A 19,587-nucleotide genomic window follows, 5' to 3' on the forward strand; every position below is an offset into this window, starting at 1 on the left:
ACAGGTGTTGAGCCACTGTGCTTGGCTTTTTTTTTCTTTTTTTTCTGAGACGGAGTCTCACTGTTGCCCAGGCTGGAGTGCAGTGGCGCAATCCTGGCTCACTGCAACCTCCACCTCCTGGGTTCAAGCAATTCTCCTGCCTTAGCCTCCCAAGTAACTGGGATTACAGGTGCCTGCCACCACGCCCTGCTAATTTTTGTATTTTTAGTAGAAGCAGGGTTTCACCATGTGGCCCAGACTGGCCTCTAACTCCTGACCTCAGTCCACCCACCTCTGTCTCCCAAAGTACTGGGATCACAGGCATAAGCCACTGTGCCTGGCCAGCCTTTTTTTGTATTTTGTTAGGATTCTGTTGAACTTAAGAGGAGAAAAACATAACAGTAGTATCAGTAAATTTTAGTCAGCACTGGGTGTGAAGTAGGCCCTATGCTTTATGGGTAAAATCAGAGAAAATCGATGCCATTATGTCCTTAGGAAACCCACAGAGAGGAGAGACAGTACGGGGGCCAAGTGCCATAATGGAGTCCTGTGATAGTGCAGAACTTCAATTAGTTCTGATTAGGGCACAGTTTCTACATCTAGGGGCCATCCAGCCGACCTCAGGGGTTTCAGGTCAGCTTTTCATCCTCACCCCATCCCCGCCCCTGGGATAAAAGACCCATATTGCCTACAGTTCAAACATCTGCCTGATTATCCTAGCAGAGTGGTAGGAACTGATTTTCTGATCTCCTCTACTACCCGCCTCACCCGCACAGAGAGTACCAGCTGTCTCAGCCTAGCTTCTTCAGTGGGCCTTGGCTGATAAAATGTGTGTGTCCACCCCAGGTAATTAGGTTAGCTCTTTGTGCTCGTATGACTGACACCTACCTTTTAGGCCACCTGGTGTTTGTTTTAGAAGTTATTTCTATAAACAGGTTTTCACCTAAAATTTGAATCTTTATGAATCAAATAAGGAAAATTTTAAATAAACTTGGGCTGTGGATAACTGATGATTCATTACCAAAAAGGTAGTCATTTAAAATTATAAAATGACACAAAAAATTTAAATGGAAAACATCCTGTTTATGCTTGGTCAGGTCTTTGAGTTGATGTGACTCAAGCAACATCTGATCACTTCCTTAACCTTTTAAAAAAGACTCCCCTAAATTCTTCCTCGCAAAGATTTTACTGTATTTGTTCACAATGGGTTCTGTGAAAGGATTATTACAAGCCCACAATCCATTATCTTCAATTCTACAAATCCAAAAAATTGTAAAAAGCAAACATTCTTTTTGTAACTCATTCATCAGCAAAACCAGACCTGAACCAAAGTGACCCTATTCATATTCTTTGATTATCTGTCCTACTAGGACATACATGGTTTGCTGCAGAAATATTAATGTATTTGATTATAGGATACTGCCCTAGATAGTTCATATATGTGGTATATGCACCATACTGCTTTTCTAAATTAAAAAATCTGAATTCTAAAACATATCTACTTCCAAACATTTAAATAGGAATTGTGAACATATGTAAGTATAAAGCAGCCTTTGCAGAGTGGTTTAAAAGGCTACTTTACTATTGTGGGGAGATTTTAATTTTGATAAACTAGTGAGTTCATGTAAATAAAACATAACAAAAACACTAATCCTTAATTTTCTGTTAACTCGAGAATACCCAGATATGATAGTTTTGTGGTTAGGGGTTAGACATAGGAAGTGTGACTATGAATGCATGTATCTGTTTGACTTCTTGTACTCCCAAAATAAAGGCTAAAATAAATATAATCAGCTAACCAAAAGCTATAGCCACAATCATATATACTGGGTAAGATAAAAGCCTCTGATGGAGCTTGCAGTGAGCCGAGATCGTGCCACTGCACTCCATCCAGCCTGGGCGACGGGGCCAGACTGTCTCAAAACAAAAGAAAAAGAAAAAAGAAAAATGCCTCTGAATTGGGAATTGTGTGAGCATTCATGTATAAAAAAAATGATCAAAAATGTTACACTGGCCTGGCGTGGTGGTTCACGCCTGTAATCCCAGCACTTTGGGAGACCGAGGTAGGCGGGTTGCTTGAGGTCAAGAGTTCAAGATCACCCTGGCCAACATGGAGAATCCCCATCTCTACTAAAAATACAAAAATTAGCCTGGTGTGGTGGTGGGCGCCTATAATCCCAGCTACTTGGGAGGCTGAGGCAGGAGAATCACTTGAATCCGAGATGCGGAGGTTGCAGTGAGCCAAGATCGCACCATTGCACTCCAGCTTGGGCAACAAAGCGAGACTCCATCTCAGAAATAATAATGTTACACTGTATCTTGTACATTTTTAGTGGGATAAATGCCAAGAGCAGTTTTATTAGTTCTTGATTCCTCCACACTTTAAGAGAATATAAGTTCGTCCACCCATGATTTTAAGAAGCAAAGAGTGTGATGTTTCCCACCTACCCACACCCCCTTAAAACTATTCAAATGAAACCATTTAATTCTTTAATTATAGTGGAATAGAACTGACTATTTTCTGTATGATCATAAAGAAATATTTACTTTTAATGCAGAAATTTTTTTCCTAAGATCCACATTTTCCAGCTTAATGAAGTGATTGTGTTTTTACTTGGACTCTTCCCTTTTCCTTTCTCCTTGTTCTGTGCAGATTATCAACGCCTGATGACGGTGGCAGAAGGCATCACCACACTTTTGTTCCCATTTCAGTGGCAACATGTTTATGTGCCCATTCTACCTGCTTCTCTGCTACATTTTCTTGATGCTCCTGTCCCTTATCTGATGGGCCTTCAGTCAAAAGAAGGAACTGACCGTTCTAAACTAGAACTTCCTCAAGAGGTAAAACTACAATGAATGATGAAGCATTTACTGTTTGCCGATTTAGGTCAAGGCGACTTTCGTTAGATTGCATTGTCTTTGTCAAAATTTTATCTGTCTCTTTGACTCTCCTAAATCTCCAAGTATGGCTAGGGGAGAGCCTGAGCTATATAGAATGCAGACTCTTGATGATGACTACCACATAGTCATTAAACCTGGTTTAAAACAAGACAGTGGCTGATTTTCACAACTATACATTTGTGAAGATGGAGCAGTGGTAGCATGATCTCATTGCTTTATTCTAGTAACATATTTTTTTTCTTTACTGATGTTATAAATTTTGTTTTTAAACAATACAGCCCAGGTTTTAACATCCTTAAATCATTGTATCAATTGAGGTGAATTTGATTTTTGACCTCTATCAAATGAAAAGTAACATGTTGCAGCAAACTAGGGATAATGGAAATATCAAATACTTCAGTATTCTCTGTTTTCAGATACAAGGCCAGTTATTTGTTCTAAATGTCACCTTGGCCTGGTGGTTGAGATAAGAATTCTAACACCTAGCTTTTATGCCACCTTAAAGTTATACTTTCTGTGTGTTGTACTTTCAAATGTTTAAAAAAATAGGCCAGGCGCGGTAGGATTACAAGTGCTTGTAATCCCAGCACTTTGGGAGGCCAAGGTGGGCGGATCACAAGGTCAAGAGATCCAGACCATCCTGGCTAGCATGATGAAACCCGTCCCTACCAAAAATACCAAAAACTAGCCAGGCATGGTGGCACGCACCTGTAGTCCCAGCTACTTGGGAGGCTGAGGCAGGAGAATCGCTTGAACCCTAGAGGTATAGGTTTCAGTAAGCCAAGATCGTGCCACTGCACTCCAGGGCGACAGAGCAAGACTCCGTCTCAAAAATAAATAAGTAAACAAGAATTATCGAAAGTGTATTTCTGATCTATAAAATAACACCTCCTAGGTGTTGTTTTTACTTTTTTTTTTTTTTTTCTTTTCTTTGGAGATGGAGTTTCGCTCTTGTTGCCCAGGCTAGAGTGCGATGGTGGGATCTTGGCTTACTGCCTCTCGGGTTTAAGTGATTCTCCTGCCTCATCCTCCCGAGTAGCTGGGATTACAGGCATGCACCACCATGCCCAGCTAATTTTGTATTTTTAGTAGAGACGGGTTTTCTTCATGTTGGTCAGGCTGGTCTCGAACTCGCATCTTCAGGTGATCCACCCACCCCGGCCTCCCAAAATGCTGGGATTACAGGCATGAGTCACCGTGCCAGGCCTAATTGTTACTTATTGTTAATGGTACTGAGGATTACCATGTAAAGTCTTTGAAATGAAATACGGATGAGAGTGTGCCACAGCCTTCCACAAAACATAAGATGATTAATTACATTATATCACTAGCTATTTAATTCACATCTTTGTTAATAGAATCTCATGCTGAGATTCACCTTTATTTGTTCTTATTTTCCATAGAGATTCTCATTTTAATAAGTGAATTTAACACACTAAGCCACAGCCATTATATCCTGTAATGATTCTCATAATCATCCACTGCTTACTTTTATTCTAATGAATATTTCCCCACAAAAATTAACGTTTTTGCTCAAAGGAAAATAGCATGATTCAGATCACATAAGATACATATACAGACTATTGTTCTTTTTGGGCTTGTGCGTGTTTTTCTTCCCTGTTTTACCTCTTTTCTCTATTCCTTGAATGTTCTTGTTTTCGCTTTCATTAAATTAGTCAAGTATGTTATTTGCTCCAAAACATTAATCCTTTAAGTTTTCAAGGAAAAAGAAATAGACTAGCCAAATGCATTTTGTTTTGAAGACTTGATATTTTAGTTTCTTGTTGAGTGACTGATTTTGTATGTTAATCCATATAATATTTTATAAGATAATTTATATGTATATTGTCTTTCCATTTTTCATAACAATTGTTGAGAGATTTTTAAATGGCACCTTGATATATCTGTAGTTGGGAAACCTTTCCATCTCTATGCCTGTTTGTATCCACTAAAGATAAACAAATTTAAGGATTCTGAAAGCTCCTACAGTAATGTCTGTGATTTTCTAATTTTTCATTCATGAGATCAACACTGTTTAATAAATACATATATTCATCTGTTCATAGAGTAGAATAATATGAAATAACCTGAATTAGCTGTGAAAATAGCAGTGCTTCTGTGTAGAAGCTATAAATTAGGACATCATTGTTTTATAAGAAAAGGCTAACAGCCTGTCTCTTTGTTCTGGTATCATTTTACAATGAGATGAAATCTGCTTCACATAATTTTGGAGAGGAAGTAAATATAAACATAGTCATTTAAAAAAATGACTTAAATGCACTCACTAGTAATAATTCCTTCCACCTTTCCCTGAAAACTCTAAAATAAAATAATGGCTAAAAATAGTGACAAGGCTTCTAAACATAGTTACAAAAATGACAAATTTGCAAAATGATTATTTTAAGAAGGTATGATTTTAGTTGCTAGCTAACTAATATAACTACATAGCTTTATAAATTAATCACCAATTAGCTATCCTCATGATTTAAGAGTGATAGCCACAAGTAGCCATTTGTAGTACTGTTTTTTAGGGAGTAGGGTAGAGAGAATGAGAGTGGAAGGAAGGCACTGAAGATTAATTGCATGGAATGTACCTCACTTTCTACTGTTCTTACTCATCTTCACAGTAACTGGTAGAGAAAAAGTTAAGAGAAAAACTGAAACAGAGCTGCTTTTGCAACTTTGTTCTTGTCATATCTTGCCCTGAGATTCTGAGGGAATAATTTATTTTATTTTTTAGACAGGGTCTCACTCTGTCACCCAGGCAGGAATGTGGTGGCACAGCTCACTGCAGCCTTGACCTCCTGAGCTCAGGAGATCCTCCCACCTCAGCCTCATGAGTAGCTGGGACGAGAGGCACACGCCACCACACCCAGCTGATTTTTTAAAATTATTATTTGTAGAGATGGAGTCTCTCTACATTGCCCAGGCTGGTCTTGAACTCTTGGGCTCAAGCGATCCTCTGGCTTTGGCTTCCCAAACATTACCAGCATCATCCACAGCATCTGGCCCAGAGGGAATATTTTAAATGCTCTCCTCTCTCTGGCTTACCCTCAAGCTGGCTTAACTTCAGACACTGAGAAGTGAGATCACTTACTAAACATGAAGAGTGCTGCATTAGTCTCTCATTTGTGGATACTTCCTGCTCCGGCCTACAGTTTTAGGGTTCCCCCAAATGACCATCTCCTCAGAGCTTATTCTTTCATTTGCCAAACAGTTGTCTCATACACTATTTGTGTAGAATACAGTGGGAGACATCAAGTCAAATAAGAGGTGATTTCTGCTTTTCAAAAAAGTCATTTACAAATACCAATAACACAAGTTAGAAAGTAAGTCAGTAAGAGGAATGAATGAACAGAGAAGATACAGAAGAGATCAGAATGCCTTTAGGGTAAGGGTATAGGAAGGTTTCACGACAGAAGAGATGATTAAGCTTTAAGCCTTCGTTTTCTTTCTTTTGAGGGAATTTTTTTTTTTTTTTTTTTTGAGACGGAGTCTCACTCTGTTGCCCAGGCTGGAGTGCAGTGGCACCATCTCAGCTCACTGCAACCTCCACCTGCCAGGTTCAAGTGATTCTTTTGCCTCAACTTCCCGAATAGCTGGGATTACAGGTGCACGCCACCACACTTGGCTAATTTTTGTATTTGCAGTAGAGATGGGGTTTCACCGTGTTGGCCAGGCTGGTCTTGAACTTCTGACCTCAAATGATCCACCCATCTCAGGCTCCCAAAGTGCTGGGATTACAGGCATGAGCCGCTGTGCCCGGCCACTTTTGTTGTTGTTGTTGTTTTGTTTTTGAGACAGAGTCTCACTCTGTCACCTGGGCTGGGAGTGCAGTGGCATGATCTTGGCTCACTGCAACCTCTGCCTCCTGGGTTCAAGGGATTCTTCTGCCTCAGCCTCTCAAGTAGCTGAGATTACAGGCGCCTGCCACTACGCCCAGCTTATTTTTTGTGTTTAGTAGAGACGGGCTTTCACCTTGTTGGTCAGGCTGATCTCAAACTCCTGACCTTATGATTTGCTCACCTTGGCCTCCCAAAGTGCTGGGATTACAGGCATGAGCCACCATGCCCAGCCCACCTTTGTTGTTTTTAATAGGAAGTAGTTACGTATCATGAAGGCTTGTGAGCAGTGTTGATCAGTAGAAATATTTAGTCCTAAAGCAATGTCAGATTGAGGTGTTGAGTAAATTTCTATCATGTAATACTTATTGAGCTCTTCTGAATTTTTTTTTTAATTTAATGGTGTTAAAAGTGAGAAGCAACTTATCAGAATGCCCTATTACAGAGTTCTTGTTTGTTTTGGAGAAAGGGCTTTTTGGTTTTCTTCAATACATTTTCATAACACAGTTTGTATTTCCTGTTCTACTTTGAGATAATCAAAGCCCCAGCTTGGGCCCTTCTTAAGCAGACATAGGAGACTTTTGTGGGATCCTGAAGACAGACCAGTAGCTGTGGTGTTGGAACTCCTACCTTGTAGTACACTCAGCTCAGCAGTGATTTCATGACCATAATAAGCTTTAAAATTTCAGAAAATGTATCATTTTCCCTTTTCATAGGAGGAGGAGAGGGATAGAAAAAGGTAGTAGGAAGGCATTAGTGAAGGGGATAGTACAAAATCTAAGTGGTGGGAGGTTGCTGGTTAACATTTAGATTAGCAAATTGGTAAATTTTTTCTTCTATTTTAAAGATTCTGAATCGGCTGGGTGCGGTGGCTCACACCTGTAATCCCAGCACTTTGGGACGCCAAGGTGGGCGGATCACAAGGTCAGGAGTTCGAGACCATCCTGGGTAACACGGTGAAACCCTGTCTCTGCTAAAAATACAAAAAAGAATTAGCCGGGCATGGTAGCAGGTGCCTGTAGTCCCAGCTACTCAGGAGGCTGAGGCAGGAGAATGGCATGAACCCAGGAGGTGGAGGTTGCAGTGAGCCAAGATCACGCCACTGCACTCCAGCCTGGGCAACAGAGCAAGACTCTGTCTCAAAAAAAAAAAAAAAAGATATTGAATCATCCATTTGAATTATGTGACCTTCCATTTAAGCCTTTCAGTGTAAAGAGTGGTGTAGGCTGGCCAGGCGCAGTGGCTCACGCCTATAATCCCAGCACTGTGGGAGGCTGAGGCAGGTGGATTACGAGGTCAGGAGTTCAAGACTAGCCTGGCCAAGATGGTGAAACCCCATCTCTACTAAAAATATAAAAAATTAGCCAGGCGTGGTGGTGGACACCTGTAATCCCAGCTACTTGGGAGGCTGAGGCAGACAATTGCTTGAACCCAGAAGGCAGAGGTTGCAGAGAGCGGAGATTGCACCACTACGCTCCAGCCTGGGCGACAGAGCAAGACTACATCTCAAAAAAAAAAAAAAAAAAAAAAAGAATGGTATAGGCAGTGCTACTGTCTTCAGCAAGATGCGACATTTCAGCTCTTAATTTATTTAGAGAAAACTACTGACATTGGAGGTGAGGAAAAATAGCAGGGAAAGGCCATAAGCCACCAGTCTGTTTGAGGGTGCACATTTGGAACAGGTGCCAGGAAGTCACCTAATTTCTTGGGCCTTGGCCTCTTCATCTGCAAAATTAAAAGGCTGGATTCAAAGATTACATCAGGCTTTAGGAATCATTGTTGATCATCTGGCTTTGAATGGAGGGAAATCAATTTTTTTTTTTTGTTTTTTTTGCCAGAGTCTCGCTGTGTTTTACCCAGGCTGGAGTGCAGTGGCATGATCTTAGCTCACTGCAACCTCTGCCTCCTGAGGTCAAGTGATTCTCCTGCCTCATCCTCCCGAGTAGCTGCGATTGCAGGTGCATGCCACCATGCCCAGCTAATTTTTATATTTTTAGTAGAGACAGTTTCACCATGTTGGCCAGGCTGGTCTTGAACTTCTGACCTCAAGTCGTCCTCCCGCCTCAGCCTCCCAAAGTGCTGGAATTACAGGCGTGAGGCACCACGCTAAGCCTCATTTTGAGTTTTTATTGAGCTTAATTTAGAATTTCACTATGCTGCTTGCTAATTGGTATCTAACAAGAAGAGCAGGGATCAAAAGAGAAAAACAGAGACCCGACTGGTTGCTTTCCCCTTTCCCCTTACTTTGCCATCTAGGATTAGAGAGCAGTATGAATTTTCCCCTTGGTGACCTGGGGTGGGGGAGCCAGGGAGAAACACATAGTGAAGCTTCCTATTTTGTTTATTGACTTTCACCCCATGTCTGTTCAACCATTGATGTAATCAATATTATTTTTATGTGATGGGCTACACTTTTGGTACCCCACCCCCCAATCTAGAAGCACAACCTTCTTTTTAACTAACAACCTTGTCCTGATTAAGAAAGTATGGACAGTAGAGGTTAAATACTGTTTGGGGTCTACTACAGATACCTGAGGGATAATCAGAACTTTATGCATATGCTTGGCCTCTTGAATTTTCTATATTTACTTGAAAAATATTTAAAATATTTATTCAAAATAAATTCCAAATGTAGGGTGTAAACAAACTCAAAAAAACATTTCTTCTGATTTCTGTCACCTCTTTTTCTCAACTCAAAAATATCTTGCGTGAATGCTTAATTATTCAAAGGTTAATCAAGTGCATAGTTATATATGCACTTCCCTCTACCACCTCTCTCTGCCTCCTGCATTAGGTATAATGACTTCTGAAATGGTTTTGCTCTAGGAGGTTTAGTGAATTTGGAGTAAAGTTAAAATTTGTGGATTACCTATTAATTGGATTGATTTTGCCAGTTTTCATCCTATTAGGAGATACTACAGCTGGTTTTTGGTGATTATTGTCAATTCTAAATTACAGATGTTAGAGCAGTGGAGTGGCAAAGAAAGTTCAAGTGCATTCAGTGAGCGTTTTACCTAATATCATGTATTTGTAAGGTCTTAGGAGTGTGGGCACCCTTATCCACATAGCAATGCCTAATGGATGCCAACTGGTAGAAAATCATATTCAGATTATAATGCTGAGACCCAGAGAAAATTATTCATATATATTAAGTATGGTATAAAAAACTCATATGGGGAAAATGATGGAAAAAGAGGTTATTTTTAAAGAATAAGAAATTCTGAACCTTGCAAAGATTAACATAAAAGGCACCATAATCTATGCTTTTGTTTGTAATAGTTGGCAATAATTTTTTTTTCTTTTTGTAGAAACAGGGTCTTGCTATGTTTCCCAGTCTTGTCTCGAACCCCTGGGCTCAAGCGATCCTCTTGCTTTGGCCTCCCAAAGTGCTGGGGTTACGTGTGAGCCACTGTGGCTGGCAAGAATATGTTAGAACATACAATTCCTTTATGTTAAACCTTTGTCTTTCATGTTTCTCTTTCAGGCTAATTTGTGTTTTGTGGACATTGACAACCATTTTATTGAATTGCCTGAAGAATTTCCACAGTTCCCCAATAAAGTGGATTTTATCCAAGAACTCTCTGAGGTTCTTGTTCAATTTGGGATCCCTCCTGAGGGCAGCCTACATTGCAGTGAGAGTACCAGCAAACTGAAGAATATGGTTCTGAAAGACTTGGTCAATGACAAAAAGAACGGCAATGTCTGTACTAATAACATCAGCATGTATGAGTTACTGAAGGGCAATGAAACCATAGCCCGCTTACAGGCCCTGGCCAAGCGTACTGGTGTGGCTGTGGAGAAAATGGACCTCTCTGCTTCTCTGGGTGAAAAAGACAAGGATTTAAAACTGCATTGTGAAGAGGCAGAACTAAGGGACTACCAGCTCAATGTACAGCTCCGAGAGGTCTTTGCTAACCGTTTTACACAGATGTTTGCGGATTACGAAGCATTTGTCATTCAGACTGCCCAGGACATGGAATCCTGGCTGACCAACCGGGAACAGATGCAGAACTTTGACAAAGTAAAAAGAACCATAGTTTTCCTTTTGTGGTTATTACTGGCTTTATTATTGATTTTAACGTTTTTACATTTTTTGTTCTTCTGTGCCTGTGCGTACCCATATATTACTGATTTTGTTAACCTTTTTTAAATGCAGACTTTTTGTCTTCCAGCCCATTAAGAACTTTTCTTTACCAAGTGTTTTTATATTAGATAAAATAATTTTACAAGAAAGCAAATAAACCAGCTCATTGAACTGGTCATTAAATTGTGTGTTAAATTGCCTGTAATCTCGTTTTCAATTTTTCTTTACCTTAAAGATGCTTCAATTATAGAAACTCAGGCCGGGCACGGTGGCTCATGCCTGTAATCCCAGAACTTTGGGAGGCCGAGGCGGACGGATCACGAGGTCAGGAGTTTGAGACCAGCCTGGCCAATATGGTGAAACCCCGTCTCTACGAAAAATACAAAAAATTAGCCGGGCATGGTGGCGCACACCTGTAGTCCCAGCTACTCAGGAGGCTGAGGCAGGAGAATCACTTGAACCCAGGAGGTGGAGGTTGCAGTGAGCCAAGATCACGCCGCTGTACTCTGGCCTGGGCAACAGAGAGAGACTCCATCTCAAAAAAAAAAAAAAAAAGAAAGAAATTACAGAAACTCTTACATTTTGCAGGTTTTCCAAATCTGTTCATACTGTTTGACCTTATAATAGTTTTATTTACTCTTACTTTATGATCAAGTATGGTTAAATAAGCCTACTCCCTTTTGAAGAAATATATTTATTTAGTCTAGAAATCATTTATTTAGTCTTTATCCTATCAGGAAATCACAACTTGTCCATGTAAAGTTAACAGTTTGGTTTCAGAAGCCAAATTTCTCTATCTCATTTTAAGATCAAAGGAGAAAAAGAGTGACTAAATTAAGTTTTATGGCTGTAAGTGTAAAACAATTCCAAAGATTTTGGAAAGGGAAATCAGAAAATGAGGTTTCCTTGTCCTGTGATTTCTAAGGGGTACTGGATTCTTCTGCCAGTTTTTTTTCACCTATCTCCCAGATTTTATTTTTCAGATAGATGCACTTAGGGTTGTATATTAACTCTTTTAGGTCACCAGGGTACAGTTTAGTTCTTTACCTCTGTGATTGCTGAGGTATAATACTGCTATTAGAATTTATCATGGGTTTCACGAAGTGGCCTCTTTGTGTCATGAAAGGTCTTCTAAAGGGGCTGATACATTCCAAGAGGCTAATCTACAATATTGGAGAATTTTTGGAAATAATTAAAAGTTTTCGTAAAGGTACATAGTGGCTGGGCATGGTGGCTCACACTTGTAATCCCAACACTAGGAGGTTGAGGCTGGAGGATCATTTGAGGTCAGGAGTGTGAGACCAGCCTAGACAACATAGTGAGAACTCATCTCTACAAAAAATTTTAAAATTAGCCAGGCATGGTGGTGTGCACCTCTGGTCCCAATGACTCTGGAGGCTGAGGTGAGATCACTTGAGCTTCAGAAGTTGAGGCGGCAGTGAGCCAAGATGATGCCACTGCACTCCAGCTTGGGCTAGAGTGCGAGACCCTGTCTCAAAAAAACAAATAAAAGGTAATTTTTTGACTTCATCAGATATTTTTCTGTTGGAGGATGATATTGTATGTTGAACAGTTATGTTCTGGTGTGCTTTGTTTTTCCCCACATCAGACAGGTAATGTTCCAACATGGTAACAAAGTTTGAGGAAGGTACATCTCACACATGAGCATGAAAAGCCAATTATTACATTTAGAACTACAAAAGCATCCTGATGCACTTATGTTTGAGAAAACTTCTTTAATATTAACAAGACTTCACTTCTTTAAGTGTATGCCCTTAGGTTCCTTTTTCGTTAGTCTTAACCATTTTCCGTACTTTTTCCTATCTAGCTTAGAACTAATCTGTGTATATCCATGGTTTATCCTTGGGACAATTCAAATTCTTACCTAAATCAAGCCCTGATACTTCCTTCCTTCTTAATCTTTATGTAGCCTCAAACTATATAAATGGAATTCTTTTTACATAACCCCTAAAGAAGTGAAAATTTTCTGTTGGATTCCAGAAGGCGTGTAATTACCTTTCACTAGGATAATTTGCAGGACATACTAGTCCTACAAGCCAAATCTTTGTTGACCTAAAATTTTATAGTCTATGAGGGTCTGAATATCAAAAGCCAGATCTTTGGCCCACTTTTTTAAAAAAAGGCTATTTGATGTATGAAAAGTAAGGTGTTTATTGGTGAAGGTGAACTGATTTCTAGAGACTACCGTGAATCTTTCTGTGGTTATTTGGATTTATGTATATATACCTGAACTATGGAACTACTTAAAGTGAATAAGTGAATTTCTATAAGGAAATTTTAAAAAGACCTCCTAAATTTCAGAATGAAAATAAATATGCTAGCAAGAAGCTGATGAGTATTTTTAAAAGTCACCTTATGTCAGAACTTACTTTCTCTTTCCTCTTTCCCCTTTCCCCTTTCCCCTTCTGGCTTCTGCCATACAAAAATAAAAAAACCAACCCAGCAACCAAAATAGGAATTTACTTCCAAATTTACTTCCAGATTTTAGTACTGCATTGAATCTAGAATTCCTGTACACACGAGCATGGAAGAACAACAGAAAAAAACATGACACTTTTAATTAGGAACTGATTATGATGTACTGAACCATCCCATGCATCAGTCAGGCTAGTAACAGGAAAGGTGTACAGCTTATTGTACATGTTCTCCAAAGGCTTGTTTCTGATGGTTTTTCAGGCAATGCTTTGGTTTTTTTGTTTGTTTTTTGGAAATGGGGTTTCACTATGTTTCTTTAGGCTGGCCTCAAACTCCTGGGCTCACAGGATCCTCAGGCTTCAGCCTCCCTAGTGGCTGGGACTGTAGGTGGCCACCACCATGCCCAGCTTCCAGGCAGTGCCTTTTTTAGTTGTTAAGGCTGAGACTGTTGCGTCAGCACAGGTGTGGAAGGAATTTTTCCTTGGCTTAACACTCATCTATTGATTTCTCGCAGAGTTAAAGAGTCTAGAAAAGCATTCACTTGAAGAAGAACAAAAGAACTTCACCCATAAGCATAAATTCCATGTCTTTTTTAAGATTAATGCTGATGTGTTTATTGTATCAGTTAATCATCTCACTACCTTATGGCTTGAAAGTATTTTTCATAGGCTAGGAATAGAGAACAGAAGAAATTACAACTCGTAGCCGGGCGCGGTGGCTCACGCCTGTAATCCCAGCACTTTGGGAGGCTGAGGTGGGCAGATCAGGAGGTCAGGAGATCGAGACCATCCTGGCTAACACGGTGAAACCCCGTCTCTACTACAAATACAAAAAAATTAGCTGGGCGTGGTGGCGGGCACCTGTAATCCCAGCTACTCAGGAGGCTGAGGCAGGAAAATGGCATGAACCCAGGAGGAGGAACTTGCAGTGAGCCGAGATCGTGCCACTGCACTCCAGCCTGGGCTACAGAGTCAGACTCTGTCTCACAGAAAAAAAAACAAAAAACAAAAAACATGAAATTACAACTCGTTGGGGAAAGGGATAAAAATTTTTAACTGCAAGTGAAGTGGATGATTGACAATCGTATAGCAACTTATCTGCCATCTTTCATTACTGATGCCCTCTCTGCTACATAATGGTCATAAGGATCAGAATGTAAATCAATTTTGTAAGGTAAGATCAGTGCTAAAGACCTAAGTGACCTACAGTCTGTGAATTTAGGAAAATGGAAAGAAAAGTGGATTTTTAAGGATTTTTGAATTTCAAGTGGCAGTTTTATAAGATTTAAAAGGAATGTCCTGAGTTAACATAATTTTCAGGCTTATCATGTAGTGTTGAGATGGTCTCTTTGCACTAATAATTTCCTAATTATCTCATTACAGGCTTCCTTTCTGTCTGACCAGCCTGAGCCTTACCTGCCATTTCTTTCACGCTTCATTGAAACACAGATGTTTGCCACCTTTATTGATAATAAAATTATGTCTCAGTGGGAAGAGAAAGATCCTTTGCTTCGGGTCTTTGACACTCGGATTGATAAGATAAGGCTGTATAACGTAAGGGCACCCACCTTGCGGACATCTATATATCAGAAATGCAGCACTTTAAAAGAAGCAGGTACATTTGCCATGCCTTTTAAATTAAAATCCATTATCGCTTTTTTCCCCACAAATTGTTGGCCTTATGTACAACAAAATTAATTTTCAGTTTTAGACTTCATGGCTAATCCTGGTGCTACATCATGAAATGCTTTGTAAATTTTTCTTTCTGAGTCCCACTCCTACTTGACGTTCCTATTCTCTTAGAAGAGGAAAAACGATAATAAATTGAATCAAGTATGACTGGAAGGTTGCTACGATTTTTGTTTTTGAGATGGATCTCACTCTGTCACCCAGGCTAGAGTGCAGTGGTGCGATCTTGACTCACTGCAACCTCCGCCTCCCGGGTTCAAATGTTTCTCCTGCCGCTGCCTCCCAAGTAGCTGGGATTACAGGCATGCACCACCATGCCTGACTAATTTTTGTATTTCTTACAGAGATGGGATTTCACCATGTTGGCCGGGCTGGTCTCGAACTCCTGACCTCAGGTGATCTGCCCTCCTCAGCCGCCCAACATGCTGGGATTGCAGGTGTGAGCCACCGTGTCCAGCCTGACTTTTATTTTATTCTCTTTATTGCCTAAATGGAAAAAATGTTAATTTCTGTCTTGCTACTTACGTTTCAGTTTTACTTCTCACCTCTTCTCTATATCCAAGAAAGGATAAGTTTTATTTAAAACAATAAATCTTAGATTCTGCTTAATTTACATACTAAAACAGTTTCTTTGCTTTAGTAGTGCCATTAATTATAATAGCTTCATTTATTGAAATTAAATTTGAGTCAGGTCGGGCGTGATGGTTCACACCTTCAATCCCAGCACTTTGGAAGGCCGAGGCCAGTGGATCACTTGAGGTCAGGAGTTCCAGACCAGCCAGGCCAACATGGCGAAACCCCATCTCTACTAAAAATACAAAAATTAGCCAGGTGTGGTGTTGTGCGCCTGTAATCCCAGCTACTAGGAAGGCTGAGATAGAAGAATCACTTGAACCCAGGAGGTGGAGGTTGCAGTGAGCCAATATGGCACCACTGCACTCCCGCCTGGGCAACAGAGCGAGACTCCATCTCAAAAAAATAAAAAGAAAGCAGTTAAATCTGAGTCTTAGCCAGTCTCGTCTAGGAGTGTAATATAGTCCATTAAATAAATAATCCTATTAATAGCCAACATGAGTATTTACTATGTCAGTCATCATGCCAGGTGTTCATGAATGTTTTTTTTTTTCTTTTGAGACAGGGTCTCACTTGTTGCCTAGGCTGGAGTGCAGTGGTGCCATCATGGCTCACTGCAGCCTCAACTTCCTGGGCTTAGGTGGTGTTCCTACCACAGCCTCCTGGGGAACTGGTACCACAGGCATGTGCCACCACCCTCGGGTAATTTTTGTATTTTTTGTAGAGACAGGGTTTCACCATGTTGCTCAGGTTATTATCTTATCTTGGTTGGTCTTGAACTCCTGGGCTCAAGTGATCCACCTGCTTTAGTTTCCCAAAGTGCTGGGATTACAGGTGTGAACCCAGCACCCTTTTTTTTTTTTTTTGAAACAGAATCTCGCTGTCACTCAGGCTGGAGTGCAGTGGTGCCATCTCGGCTCACTGCAACCTCTGCCTCCTGGGTTCAAGTGATCCTCCCACCACAGCCTCCCAAGTAGCTGGGACTACAGATGCATGCCACCATGCCCGGCTAATTTTTTGTGTTTTTGGTAGAGACAGGGTTTCACCATGTTGCTCAGGCTGGTCTCGAACTCCTGAGCTCAAACAAAACACCTGCTTTGGCCTCCCAAAATGCTAGGATTACAGGCAGGAGCCATCATGTCTGGCCTGGAATACTTATTTTTATTTTGTTTTATTACTGCCCTCATTTTACATTTGAGAAAACTGAGGGGTTAAGTAACTTGCCTGTGGTTGGTGGTTGCATAGCTAGTGATTGGTCGAGCCATGGTTTGAATCCAGGTCTGATTTCTGGCACAGGCAGCCTTAACATCACGTTAGCTGTTCATTCACGAAAGAACTATGTAAAATGTACTAGTCCACACTTATTTTATACAATTATGCCTGGTCCCTAACCTGTTCTTTGCCAGATAAGCAGATAACTATCACCTGACGGCCCTCCCTTTTATTTCTTTCCCTTCAAATGTTGGAGTTATTTGACAGCAACTTTTCCTCTGGAGAAAAAGGAGGCAGCAAACGTGGAGCTTCCTTGATCTGCCTCGCTTGCTTGCTTGCCTTTCCCACTTAAATAGATCAAAGTCAGGAATGATGACGCTGAAGCTTTAGCGTGTGTAAGGGAGAAGTATGTAAATGATGTCTTTTATGCAACCATAGAAACATCACCCTGTTGTATTCCCACGAATCAGGGTAGATCCTTGGAGCCCCTTCAGGAAGTGGCAATTACCTATGTGGTTTTGGAAATTGAGAAAGTAGAATTAATGAAATTGTCTATCCTTGTTCAGAGAATAGAATGACTTCCAGTGCCTTAATAGCCATGTGAATAGCATAAGGCCTTGCTGCGCAAATTTCATTTCTCCCTTCCTGATGGAATTTTTTAGATGGAACTAAGCACCAATACCTTAATTGTGTGCTTCCAGAAAGTCTTTCCAATTAAAATAGATTTTCTTTCAGCCTCTCAGAGAGTTTGGTACTCCCACTGTCATCACAGAAATTATATAATACTCTTGAAAATATACCACTGTGGCCAGGCATGATGGCTAACGCCTGTAATCCCAGCACTTTGGGAGGCCAAGGAGGGCAGATCATCTGGGGTCAGGGGTTCGAGACCAGCCTGGCCAATGTGATGAAACCCCATCTCTACTAAAAATACAAAAATTAGCTGGGCATGGTGGCGGGTGCCTGTAATCCCAGCTACTCGGGAGGCTGAGGCAGGAGAATCGCTTGAACCTGGGAGGTAGAGGTTGCAGTGAGCTGAGATTGCACCATTGCACTCCAGCCTAGACTCTGTCTAAAAAAAAAAAAAGGAAAAGGGGCAACATAAGCTGATTCTATGAAATATTTATAAAGGCACCTTGTTCTTCTCTTAAGTCACAAAATTAGCAGCTCCCACAGTGTGTTCTGTTTATCACACAACTACCATTACTGCTTATTCTCCCCTTTTAAGTAATCTCTAGGCAGAGGATCAGAGACCTAGTCTTGCTTCTAAAATATATTTTCTCTTGACAATTGAGTTGATTAAAATGTTTTCAGATCAGGTTTTATTTATTTGTTTACCTGAGAAATAGATCACTGTTTCTGGGGACTTTGAGACATCTTCCAACGTCCCTGACTCTTTAAAATAGAAATGTTTAGTAATCCTGTCTTAACATTGACCTATTTTATTCTTCAAAAGGCCAGTTTCTTATCCTCTGGATATTTTCTAAATGCCTGCTTATATGACTTTTTGCTGTATTACCTTCTTGATCTAATAAACACTGCTAAATGCCTCCTACTAATGAGAATGTGACTGCTGCTAAAAGTGAGGTAATAAACTTCACACCGTTCCTTGTTTTAACAGATGGAGAACCACGAATATTTAATAGGTCTTTGTACAAAGAAGTAAAGTTAATAAGGCCATTGTGCTTGCGTCTTCTCTTTAACTTGTATTTCAGCTCAAGAAAAATATTTTATTTGCTATCATTTTCTTTAATGTTGTACTTAGAACTGTATTTTTGTGTAAGAATGTTGAATTTCTCACTTAAGGGAAACTGTTTCAATACAAAATTGTAGGCTTTTCAGCCCTGCTGCCCTGATTTTGACAAAGGCAGAAAATACCATGAAAATTAATCATCCGATATTTACTTAAAGTTAACCTTTTTATACTTACATTATACTAATTTCTGAAGAGCCCTTGTAAAAATCTATTTCAAGACCAGGCGTGGTGGCTCACGCTTATAATCCCAGCACTTTGGGAGGCCGAGGAGGGTGGATCACCTGAGGTCAGGAGTTCAAGACCAGCCTGAGCCACATGATGAAATGCCATCTCTACTAAAAATACGAAACTAGCTGGAACTGGTGGCGCATGCCTGCAGTCTCAGCTACTTGGGAGGCTGAGGCAGGAGGATCATTTGAACCCAGGAGGCAGAGATTGCAGTGAGCCAAGATCGTGCCATTGCACTCCAGCCTGGCCAATAAGAGCGAAACTCTGTCTCAAAACACGCATGTGCGCGCACACACACACACACACACACACACACACACGGTCTGTTTCAGAGTGTCAGAGTGATTGGGTTCTCTGTAGGTGCATGAGTGGAGGAAGCATTATTTTTGAAGGGCTAGCAATGAAATGTCTCTAATTTATTATAAATTTAATTTATAGCCCAATCAATTGAACAGAGACTGATGAAAATGGATCACACTGCAATCCACCCACATCTACTTGATATGAAAATTGGTCAAGGCAAATATGAGCAGGGGTTCTTTCCAAAGTTACAGTCCGATGTCTTGGCAACAGGACCAACCAATAACAAGTAAGCATGTTCTTCACTTGAGTAGTTGGTTGAAGGAATGAATGAAGGGTGGGGTGCTCTGCAACTCAAATGGACAATGCTTAACTATTAAAAATCTATCTGATTACTCTTTTCAAGACCACATTAATGCGTTTGAAATATGGATTGACACTTCCGTGAGTGCTTGATCTTTAAATCCATCATTTAAAAAAAAAGAAAAAAACAAAGGCTAGAGTTTTTTTTTTCTTTTTCAAGCAAAGTACATTTGGAAAAGCCACACTTTAAATGGCGATTTAAATATAATGATAATACTATCTAAT

The 19,587-nt window shown here is 40.3% G+C and overlaps 1 protein-coding gene and 1 non-coding gene across 9 annotated transcripts in view; one reads left to right on the plus strand and one right to left on the minus strand.

Annotated features, from left to right (window-relative positions):
• DENND5B (DENN domain containing 5B) overlaps positions 1 to 19,587 on the plus strand; it is a 209,941-nt gene that overhangs the window by 130,944 nt on the left and 59,410 nt on the right. For 6 of the 8 annotated variants that reach the window (XM_055280097.2, XM_055280095.2, XM_055280099.2 and 3 more), the window contains 4 exons: positions 2,633 to 2,820; positions 10,207 to 10,743; positions 14,625 to 14,856; positions 19,138 to 19,288. In XM_055280097.2, the coding sequence (XP_055136072.1) occupies positions 2,633 to 2,820; positions 10,207 to 10,743; positions 14,625 to 14,856; positions 19,138 to 19,288 (1,108 nt within the window). Of the gene's footprint in view, positions 1 to 2,632; positions 2,821 to 10,206; positions 11,012 to 14,624; positions 14,857 to 19,137; positions 19,289 to 19,587 lie in introns of those variants that run through there. The other 2 variants (XM_055280101.2, XM_063639204.1) reach the window with 1 other exon arrangement.
• LOC129483807 (small nucleolar RNA U13) lies at positions 12,410 to 12,512 on the minus strand. The gene has a single exon (XR_008658299.1). It is a non-coding gene; the product is annotated as a small nucleolar RNA U13 (small nucleolar RNA).

This window comes from Symphalangus syndactylus, chromosome 5, assembly GCF_028878055.3.
Source record: "Symphalangus syndactylus isolate Jambi chromosome 5, NHGRI_mSymSyn1-v2.1_pri, whole genome shotgun sequence".
Classification (NCBI taxonomy): Eukaryota; Metazoa; Chordata; class Mammalia; order Primates; family Hylobatidae; genus Symphalangus; species Symphalangus syndactylus.